The following is a 14,307-nucleotide window of genomic DNA, read 5'->3' as shown; positions in this document are numbered from 1 at the left end:
AGCACATTTAAAGAAAAGCACCTGGTGAAGAACACTCTTCAATTATTTAACAGAAAAACATTAATATATATTGATTATAACAGCTGCTGTGGAAAATGGCCATGCAAACAAACATATATATTATCTTTTCTTTCAGAACACAGGCCACATTAACAAGCCAGTGAAGGTTCTGCTCTGTACTGATATAAAAGTCAACCCTCCAACAGAAAGTGAACTCGAGCCTCTTGTATCTGTTGTACATCCGTATATTTGTGATCAAGGTAGGTAATTGCAGTATGGGTAAAATAAGTTATTGACATAAACAGAAAGGGAAATTCAGATATACGTATCTTTGTAAAGTGTTTTGCCATTTGTTGTAATAGTAACGATAGGTTATGTACCCAAAGATTTCTATACAAAAGGAAAGTTTCTGTTGGGTTGTAAAGATTGCATAGGGAGATAATGTAATAAGTTTGCTTGTAAGGTAAAGAAATACTTACGTTGAAGTGCACTAAAACATCACCAGAAATGGTGGGGGAAAGTCTCCATGTGAGTAACTAGTGAATTATTGTGATGTATAACCTATAATATACATTGATGAAAAACTCAGCCCAGCGGCCGAACAGTGCCCAGTTGCATGCAGCCGAGTAGAAGGGCTTAAATATTAAGACATCTGCAGTATCTCAGTGCTTTCCAGGGGGTGATGAGTGTGACATTTTTTGCAATTTTAATACTGTTACCCAGCTGGAAACCAGAGAACTTTAGCTTTTCATCAGTAGTATATGCTAGGAAAGTCTACATTCACTTCTGACTCGCTAGAAAAAAATAATTGCAGCCGAAGTGGAAAATTGCTCAGTCCTTTAACAAATTGGTGACTTGGTATTGTGATCATATGTCACAAGTAGTACTTCCATTCTTCAAACAAGACATATTTCAAAATGGTGACTGAGTGTAAGAAACACGATAAATTTCAGTGATGTGGTTGTATGCAGACATTTTCAGTGTTTCCACTTTGAATTGTAATTTTTACCAAACATCCCAATACTTGAATCTTGTGTTGAAGTGTGAAAATTGATTGTATACTGTAAGACAGTGTTACAGTGGACATTGAAGAATGAGAATAGTGCTCTACAATGTTGAAGCAATCTTTTTTTTTTCCTGTATAGTGAACTAACATATTAGGGCTTATTTGTTATTTATCAAGTACCATGAGACATGCAAGATGAAGCTACTTGGTTATGAAATGAGTAATGTACAGAATTGTGATTAGAAAAATTGTTGACAAAAGAACTTGTGGTGTGCGTACTGTTAGACCTTCGGTACACACACCATCAGATTATTTGAGTTGTCGCTCTAGCGAAGTAGGCGAGTGTCAGCAATATGTCTCGTGGTCTTATCGTGGCGTGTTTGTCTTCTGCCGTTAGGTCAGACAATAGAAATGCCAGTTGCATGCTTAGAGTAGCAGATTGATGGTGACCAACTTTAAACAGAACTTGATTAATTTTCACACACATTTATTAAAATAATAACAATCATAAACCTTACTTAACTTGATTCTGGATGCTTTTTACAATTGACAATCTGAAGTTCCTTTGGTCTTGGTATGTTAATCTTATTCTCGCATATCTCTAGTGTGCCTATACATTTCTCTTCGTGGCTATGTACAGGAATATGATAATCTTATTAGCACAGATTGAAACTTGACTACAGACTAATGCAGACTAACTAGTCGGAGGTCTGTACACTCGCTATAATACCGCGAGCGTTCAGGTATCACTGCACAAGTGTGATCCGCGAGGAGAAAAGGTTCTACGTTAGCAGCAATCTCATTGGCTGCGTTACGTATTAATAGGCGGATCAGCGGAAGCAGAATTTGGTCCGTCTCTAAGACAGCGCCATCTCATAGTACAGAGACGGACGAGCGCTGCGCCTGCGCTGTTGTGCTTAGTGGGGCGCGCTCTATTGGGAAAGTTGTGTACGCGCTGACTGCGGAACTATGTATACAACAGAACTAAAGAATTAACGAAACACGAAAAAATTCAGTGTGTGTACACAAATAAATAACATGTTGCAGAAAAAAGTTTTCAATTACTGAAAAATCATCCTGTAAAGAATAGGAGTGTACTGCAAGGAAATCTTTCAACCTGTATTTGAAGACTTTGGTTTAACACTCAATTTTTTTTTTCCAAACAGTGGAAAATCCAGGATGGAATGATAACAGCATTATGAAAAGGGATAGATCGCTACTCACCATATAGTGGAGATGTTGTGCCACAGACAGGCACAGCAATAAGACCACTGAACTTGAGCTTTCAGCCAAAAGTCACAGAGGCCGAATTGCAAGCAGACTGGCCTCGGTGGCGAGAGACAGTGGTCATGTATGTGCAGGTTGTTCTTGCATGAATATGCATATGTTGTCTATTTTACAAGAAGGCCTTTTGATTGAAAGCTCACATGTTTAGCAGTCTTATTGTTGCACCTGTCTGCGGCATGTCATCTCCACTTTATGGTATCAGTCTGTCTTTTTCATAATATTGTCAATTTTTTTCAGCTTTTCTGGAACCCTATTGAAAATAAAACCTGCTGAATATTGCACACTTTTCTGCACAATGCTTACAGAAGTGTTATCCAAGCATATTTGCAGGGATTGCAAAGTTAAATTTCGCACACACCTGACCAACAGCCTGCATGGAATTTGCTAACTGACACATCTGATCTGTCTGACTTCCCATTTCTGGACTAAGAATATTTCTGGTGAATGCAATGAGTTGCCCCAAAATGTGAATTCATAGGAGATAATAGTGTGAAAGTAAAAAAGTAAGTTTTTTGTTAAAATATCAGATTTTCAAACTCCATTTATTATGGTACATTACCTTGATGGTTCATTATGTCTCCATGGACCTTGAGCCTAGGCAGCATTGACTTTCTGTTTCACAAAATTTACATATTTCCATTGCTATTGTCTCTCGTTTGCCTTATAAAGAGCATGTTTTGAAAGGGGCTTCTTTCTATCGGCCTTTGTTAATTTACAATCTAATTGACAAAGAACTAAGCAAGAAATGATTTAAGTGATTGACTTAAACAGGCTCACCTATATTGCACTCCGGGACATTAAAATTACCTGTAACAGCCATGTTTGAGGTAAATTGCATGGCTCTTGAGGTTAGCTCCAGAACACCTTAGACTTTGCTCTGGGCAGCTCTCATGTATTCAGGGCCTGTTCTACATCTACATCTACATAAGTACTCTGCAAGCCACTGTGTGGTACAAAGCGGATGGTACCTTGTACCACTACTAGTCAGTGCTGCAGGCTCTGGGCCAGCACAGCTCCTCAACGCTGTTTGTAGTGTTCGTCATCACAAGTCACAGCTGTAATCGAGGCTCTGGTTGCCTGCTAGTGTGTGTTAACAGCTGTCATGTCTTCATTGACAAAGGGTTTGTTAGAGATGGAGCACAAGCTCATATTGGGGAAGGGTGGGGAAGTAAATTAGGCTGTGTTCTCCATGAAGGAGCCTTTCTGGCATTTGCCTGAAGTGATTTAGGCAAACCATGGTAAACCTAAGTTTGCATGGCCCACCTTCTTCCCAAATGAGAGCCCACCATCACGTCACTTCATCGCCTCTCTTGGTTTGTGTAAAAAGAACTAAAATTATTATTCTCCTTTGTTTCAGGATCTTGTGGCGAAAGGTTCTATAATCCAAAAGATTTTCTGTTGCACTTACAATGGCAGCACAATCAAGTATCCACCTTGACTTGCCATATATGCAAAGCACCCTGTCTGAAAGCTGCACGCCTTGTATCTGTAAGTATGAAAGGATATAGAATTCTCCACACTTATGTAGCTGACGAAGTTTCTTCAACTTCCTGTTTTTCTTTGTGTGTTTTTTGAGTTAATTTGTGCTTAATTTCCTTCATTGTCATCTGTTTTAATAGTATCACAGGATTTCCTCTGTATGGTTAAAGAAGTTACTGAGTCATTAGAGTCGTGATAGTCCTGAGAGTATTTTGCAGAATGGTTGGTTGCACTTTCATCACTATGAACAATGGTACATGAAAAATCAGAAAACATCTAAAATTTATGCATAAAAGAGTGTTATTTTGAGTAGTCTCCAGTGTGACTCTTAAGTGACCAACAGAAATTTGGAAAAACGATGTTAACTGTTCCAAACAATATTGGTGACTGTAAATAAGTATCGCAGAAAAGCAAGATAACAACACTCTTAAGGGGCTAAAGCAAAAAATGATTTATAGAAAAAAATAAAAATATCAGCATTGGACTGATCTGATGAATCTGAAAATATATTAGTCAGACTATATTACAAGGAAAAAATGAGCAGGATTCATCGTACAGTTTAATTGCAGTAAATGTAGTGGCGAGTGAGAGATCTTGACAAGAAGAGGACAGCATGGAATAAACTAAGTATAAAGAAACACAGCAATTTGCAGTTGCAGCTTTGAGCTAGTGTAGTCAGCAAGATTATGGGACACTCATTTTTGGTACTACAGTTTCTAATATTAACTCTTGTCTATTGAAAGCAGTTTGCAGCTGATAATGGGTGATGACCCGATTGTCTTGGAAGATAAAGATAACTTGCTCAGTGAGGGACTGAAAGTGTGTGCCAGGTTGAGGTTGAAAGTGAAATGTTACCTCTTGTGGACTATACACCCACCAACTTCTTCCCTACATTTTGAACTTGGCAAAGGCTCTACTGTATTTCTACCTACACTAGTCACCCTTGTGAGTGAGAATATGGTGGAGAGTGACATGGCCATAGTGTAATGTTAGTTTCCTGAATCAATCTTTCACTCTCCAGTGAAGTGTACGCTGATGTGAAAGTTTCTGAGGAATACATAGTTTATAAATGAAGGTACCAACTCGCCAAATAGTAGTGGTATTAGTCGTTGACAGGCTAATAAATAAAATTGAAAACTTTGCTAGCTTCCCTTCCCCTCTCACTACTGGGAGGAGAAGGGTTGGGGTAGGATGGTTGGTGGCTTAGAGGCAGACAGCAGGGTTATGAACTAGAAAGGCAAGAGTGAGAGGCAGTAGGTGCACAGAATAGGAATGTGGTGCAGGGACACAGGTACCAGTGAGTTCATCCAGTGCACGATGATGATGATGATGATGATGATGATATGGAGGAGTGGATTGGGAGGCCATGACAGGACAGAAGACTGGGGAAGGCGATGTAGGTGCAGACCGAGTGAGTGTAGGTCCTGGGACAGGGTGGAGGTGAATGAGGGGCACAGGGACTAGCGAAAATATCCCAGGATTATGGGAATGAAGTATGTGTTGCTAGGACAGATTGCTTCTATGTGGTTCAGAAAAACTATTGTTGTGTGGATGGTGGTGGGGGCGGGATCCAGATGGCACCCATTGAAATCAAGCATGTTGTGCTCAGCAGCATGTACCACTGTTCAGTGGTCAAATCTCTTCTTGGTCCCAGTTTGACAGTGGCCATTTGTTTGAATGGTGGTCATTCCCATATAAAAAGTTTTGCAGAAATTGCAGCCGAGCAGGTGTAAGACATGGCTGCTTTCATAGACCCTGCCTATGATGGTATAGGATAATCTTGACTGGACTGGAATAAGGTGCACTGGGTAGATGAATCAGACAAGTCTTGCACCCAGGTCTTCCACAGAGAAATGTCCCATGTGGCAAGGGATTGGAAGTGAATGTGGCACAGGGATGGACCAGGATGTTGTGTAGGTTTGATGGAGGTAGTGGAATATCACTTTATAGGGATGTGAAGGATTGTGGAAAACATGTTCCTCACCTCTGGGCACATTGATAGTCCATGTAGGATATGGTGGCTGACATGCAGTGACCATTTTTTGTCCAAGGTGCTGATTGAGTCCCTTTGTTCGGAAGTGGAGGACAACATTATTTGCCCTCTTTCGGCCGGTCATCGATGACAGCATTGAGGCGCATGACCTGCAATCTTTCTTAAACATTTTTAGAGAAGCTGTTCGGTAAAAAAAAAATTAATTTTTACTTTATTTACAGCTTTATATGGCAGTTTCATGATGATGGTGGTGGTGGTGGTGGTGGTGTAGCCTTCAATTCGTTAATGGTCGTAGTTGCTGTAATATTTGATGCATATGAAATTTAGCTAGAGCAGAGAGCAGCTACAAAGGTGGATGAGGGTCAGATGCGCAAAAGTATGCGGAAGTGTACCACATGACTCTCAGCCAATCGCACGCCAGTGACATTATTATCTTCATTCTGTGCGGGTCGTGCTGTATTCGGAAGTTCTGACTGTTCATTTCAATCATTGTGTTCCGTGCTGAGTGCTGACTGCCTTCATAGTGTTCATTATGAGTGACGGTAAGCAGTCATGCCAAGTGCTACACAAACAGGCAAGAGGAAGTGTTCCATGTGTACCAATACTTCAAGAGACAATCTTCCGCTGAATACACGCTGGCACAAGGCGCGGGTCGCGCCGTTGCCAAATGCCAGGAGCAGACAGCTGAAGCCTTTGGTATTGGTTTGAGGACCGTTCAGAGAATATCCAGCGAAGCTAAGACGTCTATCCAAGCCTGTGGGTCAGCTGTTTTCAAATCATCAGGGAAGCAACACAACCACAAAAAAGAAATGGGTGAGCTAGATGATTTTGCGAAAAACGTTTGCGGCGCATAGTGTTCAGCGTGTATGCTGAAAGCGAGTATCCAACAACAGAGAAACTAGTTTCGCATATGAAAGAAGCTGAAAATTTTAATGGAAGCAAATGGTCCATGTTGAGGACACTGAAAGAAATGGGGTTCAGATATCAGAAAACAAACGATGGTAGGAAATCATTAATGGGACGAATCGATATTGCGGCTGCAAGGACTGTGTTTTTAAGAACAATGCAGGAGATCAGAGAAGCTGGAACATTTCAGATTTATTACTTCGATGAAACTTTTCGTTAATCAGAACCATGCAAGGGCTATGTGCTGGAAAATGAGCGATGAGTATGGTGGATTAAAAGTTGCTGTTGGTAAGGGTAACAGAATTATAGTGCTTCATGTCGGATCAGCAGATACTGGCTTTTTTCCCCAGGGTAAGCTGATTTTTAAGGCGTCTAAAGCTAAGAATTCTGAAGATTACCACTCTGAAATGACGTACAGCGTCTTCAAAAAGTGGTTTACCCAACAATTAGTGCCACACATTCCTGCGTCTTCAGTTATAGCCATGGACAATGCCAGCATCCACTCAATTAAAGTGGCCGTGGGGTTCTAGGCGTTATAGTCTGGAGCCGAGCGACCGCTCCGGTCGCAGGTTCGAATCCTGCCTCGGGCATGGATGTGTGTGATGTCCTTAGGTTAGTTAGGTTTAATTGGTTCTAAGTTCTAGGCGACTGATGACCTCAGAAGTTAAGTCGCATAGTGCTCAGAGCCATTTGAACCATTCAATTCGAGTGAACAAAGCTCCAAATGCGAACTCCAAAAAGGCAGACATTATTGCATGGCTGTCATCTAACAGAATACCTTATAACTTGTTGCATACCAGAGCAGAATTTGCTATTTCTTGTCAATCAACACAAGCCTGCATACAGAGTTTGAGACGCAAAGCAGTATGGACACCGTATCATTAGATTACCCCCGTACCATCGCCATTACAACCCATTTGAGCTGGTATGGTCTCAGATGAAAGCATAAATTGCAGAAAAGAACAATACATTAAAAATTGCAGATATTGAGAGACTTATACATGAGGCCATAGACAGCATCTCAACATCTGAATGGGCAGCTTGTGTAAGACAAGCAGAAAAACTGCAAGATGAAGATTACGACAGGGAAATTGGTAGGGACACGGTTTGTGGAACCATTTGTCATAAATCTTGCTGAATCTGATTCATCTACATTGGACAGTGAAGATGATTGAGTGGATTTCTTGCTGTGAAGTATGTAAGTAGGAATTACTGCTAATTATGACTTTGCGTGACTCTGCCTGCAGCAGCATAAACAATTATACGTAGCTGAAGTTTCATCTTTGACCTCGTGACGATGCAGTTTTCTTCATAAAACATATTACGTTCAATTAAGTACACATACTATAAATACCGTAGCAGGTTGCACAATGAAAGAAAATTAGCTTTAAGTAACACATTAAACAATCTGTTTCTGATATCCTTATGGTTACAAATTATTAAAACTTGAAAATGCTTTAAGTGTATTCGATCACTTCACTTGCCTAATGTAAGCAATGCAAAAGTTCGTTTAACGAAACAAATCCTTGTCGTTCGAAAGATGGAACATTAAACACTGACAGTATTTAAAAAAGAATGAAGCTACATCATTATTACTGACAAAATGGTGTGTGTATTGCCTTGAGACTGAAGCTCTTCTGTCTGTGTTTGCTTTACAAATAAACTGTACTTTTGTAAGGGATCCGCCTTGAGCAAAACACAATTGTTTCTTTTTGTGCCATCACTCAGAGACGTTTCATTGAGGTTTCAGCACCATCACTGGGCTTTAATTTCCTTTCTGTTATACAATAGGAAGAATATACGTTACTACTTACTTGTAGATAAATTGAAGTTTTTACAAATCTGAAAACAGCATAAAGTTTTGCATATATACCTTGTTACCACATGCAGTGGTTTTCTTGGTTTTTTATGTTTTTCTTTACAGCTGTTTTACTTTCATAGTCTTTCGTCTTCAACCATATAGAATTTAATGTAGAGAAATTATTTATCTCAATATTTTATATGATTGGGAATGTTGTGATTGAGTTCAATATTAATTAATTCTATGTGGAAGGTTGCATATGTGCGCGTGTGTAAGGATTCTCGTTACTAAGGATGCAGTTCTTAAAGTTCACTGTGGAACGATGTTTATGCTAGCGTGCCATCAGCTGACTCAGTGCACGAACAGACGGAAGGAAATCGGTAGTGTCGCAACTTATCTTCCCTCTATCTGTGTGTGCAGAACGTGACCCTCACCCGCCTTTGTAGCTGCTCTCCACTCTTAACATATTGAATTTTTATTTAAACTTGGGTGGAGGTCTGTGTCATCAATCTAGAGAAAATTGATCTGATGCAGTACATTCATGTGTGGTCACGAGCACCAGCTGTAAAGCCAGAGTGAGAGTTCTGCAGGATTCCTCATATTTCACAAACAGTTTGAGATACTGAAATGAGATTTTGACAAATGATAGCAAAAAAGAGGAGAGTATTTTGTCATATAGTTATTATGCAAAACTTCATTATCTGCCATGTTATTCCACTAAATGCAAACTTTTTTGATGAAAGAATGTAATTTTTAAGGGCCATTGATAGTTGGTGAAACTAGAAATGCTATGGATTTTGGAACAACATAAGTGAAGACATTACATGTTTGTTTTTGTTCTGAGCATATGCTTTTTCAAAAGCTACAGACCTTACTTTTCCACAGTCGCGTGCACATCATGTTAATGAGGTGATACTGTGTAGCCTACACTGTGTTTCGGCAAAAGAAGCAAATTTTAACATGCCAACGAGAGAAATGTGTAGGTGGTACTCAAAAATTGTCACTCATGATGATTCTCTTGAAGTGGTTAACAAGCCAAGTGAAAATAAATTGCTGCCTTTGTTCCATTTTCAGCAGAGTTCCTTTTAGATACTAACCAAAGCGGAGGTGACAGATCTTTTTGAATGGTCACCATGTAAGTGTGGGCGTGGAGGGGCTCCACTTAATATTTACAAAAAATGTGAGCATAGGCTTCAGTGTAGAACGGCACTTCACATCCAGCACTCGGCATTTCCCCTACAGTACCTGCCCTTAACTCCCACCACTAGTGCTCTCCCCGAGCGTGTCCTGCCGACTGCGCATCTACCAGCCATGTTATTTTGTGCGGACTGTAATAGAAGTCTTGGCGAAGGATATGATTCAGTGTTTACAGTCTTGGATGATATTTGGTGATGAGAAGTGTGTTTCTTTGTGGCTGGTTCTTGGGACAAGTAGGAGGGAGATACCAGCTGCCCAAGTTTTGGAGTTCCATCATGAGGTTTGCCTGTACAGAGGAGCTCATTTGGCGAGGGTATTGCCATTGGGAGATAAGGGTGAGTTTGGGGGTTAAACAGGCAAAGTTTTGGTCTGTCGTGGAAAGAGTGAAAGATTGTCAGGATTCGTCCCTTTTTTTTTTTTTACATTTATGCTAAGTAGAAATGTTTATACAATAACAATATGTGCTTTTTTATGTCTTGACTATGATATTCAATCCTTCCATATGTCTGTTGGGAGAATGGCATTTGTTGGTGGTGGCGCAAGGATTTAGTGAATGCGTGCGACACTGTATCCAGAAGTAATGTTTGGGAGGCACTGAGAAAGGAAGGGGTAGGGAAGCAGACTGTACTGAGGATAATAGAGTTATGCCAGGGAGGTGTAAATTGTGTGAAAGTGGGCTGGGGGAGATCAGTACAGCTGAAACAGAAAAATAGCCTTACACAAGGAAGTGTACTATCTCTGTTGCTTTCCAGAACGTTGATGGTGATGGATGACATAATGACACAAGTAGCAAGAGACGGTATAGCAGAAATGTTATTTCTGATGAGTTGATAGTGTGGAGGAATGACAATGAGGAAGTACAGAAGCAGTTAGATTTTTGAGAAGTTGTGCAAGAGTGTGCTTAAAATTTAATGAAAAAAGTATGGACTGGTGGTCACAACAAGGAAAAAAGGATAAAGTAAGCATGACACTGAGTCGGGGGCAACTGAAAATAGCAGAAACCTTAAAGTATCTTGAGAGCATAATACAGTAAAATGGAAGGGATGGCTAAGAGATAATGAACAAACAAGGCAAGCTGATAAATTTATGAGGAATGTGAGAGATATGGAACTCAGAAGTATCCCAGGAAAATGCTGAAATATTAAATGTATTATTTACCAATCCTTTTGCATGCTGCAGAAATCTGGGTCATGAATCAAAGGTAAAAAAGTAAGGTGTCAGCAAGTGAAATGAAATTTTTGAGAAGTCAGGTAGGTGTGATGTCAAATGGAAAAGATGGGAAATGAGTGTGAGGGAGATAACATGCGAGGAAACCCTGCAATATAAGATTGAGGTGAAAAGATTAAAATGGTGTGGTTATGTAAGGAAAATGGGTGATGTGCGGGAGGGGGGTTCCTTGTAAGATAGAATAGAAGAAGATGGAAAGCAAGAGCCCAAGGGACATTTTTTATAAAAATGTGTGGAAGAAAGCATTTGGGAGATAGGAGAAGACTATACTGGTCACAGAGGGATAATGGTAAGACTGGAGAAGATGGAGAGGCTTGTGCTCCTATCAGACTTTCCCAGTGGTGGGACTCTGTACAAGATGACGACAATGACAACGACTACTACTACTACTACTACTACTACTACTGCTCTAAATTATAAACATTGCTTTTTTTACCTAACCCAGTTTAGTATGTACGCTTGCTTTTTATTTTGGTTAAAAATTAAGTGTTTACTTAAAAATGTGGATTCTTATCATAAAGCAAAATATTTATTAATTGCAGAATTAACCATTTATTAATTTCCATTTGTTTCCCAGCACTATAAATTCCATTCGATTTCATTGTATCAATGCCGGCATTGTCCACATGGGGCAGAGACAGAAGAAGAAATTCAGCAGCATCTCTGCAATATGCACCATAATTTACCAGCGCTTGCAGTGCTGCGTCATTATGAACCCACTAAGGTATGTTCAACATGAGTTGTATTATGTGGTAATTAACTGTCAGTTTTTATATTCTTTTTATTTTCATATCATCATAATGAAGACAAAGGATATTCTTTAGCTGATGAAGGACGATTATTATTTAGAATTATTTTTTTAATACTATCTTTGGGCAAAGATTTTAGTACCAAAGAGGGAGTGTTGTGTGAGGTATATTGCCAGATAAAAATTAGTACACCTGGAAAGACAATGTTGATTTTGATTCAGTGAAAGCATATGCCATCTGAGGATAGTAGATGTACTGATAATGGCTTCAGCATCATCTGCCAACAGATAGCAGCTACCAGAGCACCATCTGTGTCTACCCTATAATAGGGAACTCTCACAGCCGGAAAGCTCATTGTGATGCAAATGTGTGAAGCAAGCAGGCAACCATGCCACAGACACACTCATGCTTCCTACAGCTTACTGAGCCCAGGCTTTATGGTCTGAGGTGTGATAAGCTATAACTCTTGTTCACCTTTGGTGTTTCTGGAGGGGGTGCTAACCAGTTTTTGGTATGTTCAAAATGTTGTTAGACCCATTTTTTTGCTGTTCTTGCAATATGAAGGTGACATATTGCTCCAACAGGATAATACTTGCCCACACACTGCCTGTGAAACTCAGCCGGCTCTGAAAGACTAGCAGCAACTTCCCTGGCCAGCACGGTCTCCGGACTTGTCTCTAGTTGAGCGTATGTTGGATATGAGGAGACGAGAAATGACTCATGTGACTTGTCAACCGACAACACTTTAACCAACAACTCTTACAGAACTATGTGAACAGGTTGAGTAGGCATGGCATAATGTATCCCAGGACAGTATTCACCATCTGTATGATCAACTGTATGCCAGAGTCAGTGGCTGCATTGCTGCCTGTGAAGCCTACACCATGTACTAATAAGGGTGTTTCAGCAGAACAACTTGTGCTATTGATCTGTAAATGTAATCGGTTCGTGTACTCCATACACACTGTTGCAAAAATAAAATGTGAGTGAACTGGAAACCTCTAAAAGGGTGTATCAGTTTTTTTCTGGCGACTTATTTGCAGTGTTTTTTTAATAAGTTTGAGACAGAGGAATTGAATAACACATGAAAAAAATGTGAAACACAGGTGAATATTGTGTATTATAGCAGTGATACAACATTGGGTATATTTCTATAATTGATGTGAGTGTAGGAGTGTGTTTTTAATGTTGAGTTATGTATCTTATTTTATTAGCTCTCTGTCTTGTGGTTGTAGAGTGTTCTACTCTGAAATGTATAAGTGCTCCTACTGACAAGGGAACTTCCCCATTGCACCCCCCTCAGATTTAGTTATAAGTTGGCACACTGGATAGGCCTTGAAAAACTGAACACAGATCAATCGAGAAAACCGGAAGTAGTTGTGTGGAACTATGAAAAAAATTAGTAAAATATACAAACTGAGTAGTCCAAGCGAAGACAGGCAACATCAAGGACGGTGGGTGTTATGGAGCGCCGTGGTCCACTGGTTAGCGAGAGCAGCTACCAAACGAGAGGTCCTAGGTTCGAGTCTTCCCTCGAGTGAAAAGTTTGTTTTTATTTTCAGTTTATGTGACAAACTCTTATGTTTTCATCATTTTTTTCAGAGTGATTATCACATCCACAAGAAAACCTAAATCGGGCAAGGTAGAAGAATCTTTTTACCCATTCCCTAAGTGTACAAGTTAGGTGGGTCGACAACACATTCCTGTCATGTGACGCACATGCCGTCACCAGTGTCGTATAGAATATATCAGACGTGTTTTCCTGTGGAGGAATCGGTTGACCTCTGACCTTGCGATCAAATGTTTTCGGTTCCCATTGGAGAGGCACGTCCTTTCGTCTACTAATCGCACGGTTTTGCGGTGCGGTCGCAAAACACAGATACTAAACTTCTTACAGTGAACAGAGACGTCAATGAACGAACGGACAGATCATACCTTTGCGAAAATAAAGAAAGTAAAATTTTCACTCTAGGCAAGACTTGAACCAAGGACCTCTCGCTCCGCAGCTACTCACGGTAACCACGGGACCACGGCGCTCCTTATGCCTCATACTCCTTGATGTTGCATATGTTGCGCATGGACTACTCAATTTGTATATTTTACTAATTTTTTTTCATAGTTCCACACAACTTCTTCCTGTTTTCTCGATTGATCTGTGTTCAGTTTTTCAAGGCCTATCCACTGTGCCAACTTATAACTAAATCTGAGGGGGGTGCGATGGGGAGGTTCCCTTGTGAGTAGATCCATTACATCCTTCTCACTGTGTGTCTGTTTTTGCGATCCAGCCATTCAAAATAAAGATATTGAAATGTTCAGTATCCTTCAGAGTGTATCAAAAGAAGAACGTATTTAGTTTCGAATTGTAACTTTTCACTAATGACTTACAATTACCAAAAGCATGAGTGAAATGTGGCGACGGTATATGTGTTTGATGTAATGAAATGGTGGGCTATTTTCAGAGGAATCTGATTTTTGGTTTGAAGTCTTTAAAGTGCTTTGCCTGTGAGATTCTCAGAAATAGACTACTAATGGCTGTGAAACCTTGGATAATATGGAAGATTTATTAATTGTCATGCTTCCAATATCTGACTTGAAACTTTGATGATTGTGTCAGGGCAAGTGGCAGGCTGAAGGTGCAAAATGTAGAACTGATTTATAACAA

General features: G+C 40.0%; 1 protein-coding gene across 1 annotated transcript in view; it reads left to right on the top strand.

Moving 5' to 3' along the window:
* The window catches only part of LOC124545909, a 137,344-nt gene that overhangs the window by 65,949 nt on the left and 57,088 nt on the right, over window positions 1-14,307 (top strand). Inside the window, exons 10-12 of the mRNA XM_047124870.1 lie at window positions 137-260; window positions 3,651-3,781; window positions 11,474-11,620. Of these exons, the coding sequence (XP_046980826.1) occupies window positions 137-260; window positions 3,651-3,781; window positions 11,474-11,620 (402 nt within the window). The remainder of the gene's footprint in view (window positions 1-136; window positions 261-3,650; window positions 3,782-11,473; window positions 11,621-14,307) is intronic.

The sequence above is a fragment of the Schistocerca americana genome, chromosome 8 (genome assembly GCF_021461395.2).
Source record: "Schistocerca americana isolate TAMUIC-IGC-003095 chromosome 8, iqSchAmer2.1, whole genome shotgun sequence".
Lineage (NCBI taxonomy): Eukaryota > Metazoa > Arthropoda > Insecta > Orthoptera > Acrididae > Schistocerca > Schistocerca americana.
Note: the sequence above shows the minus strand (reverse complement) of the source record. Positions and strands in the feature narration are given on the sequence as shown.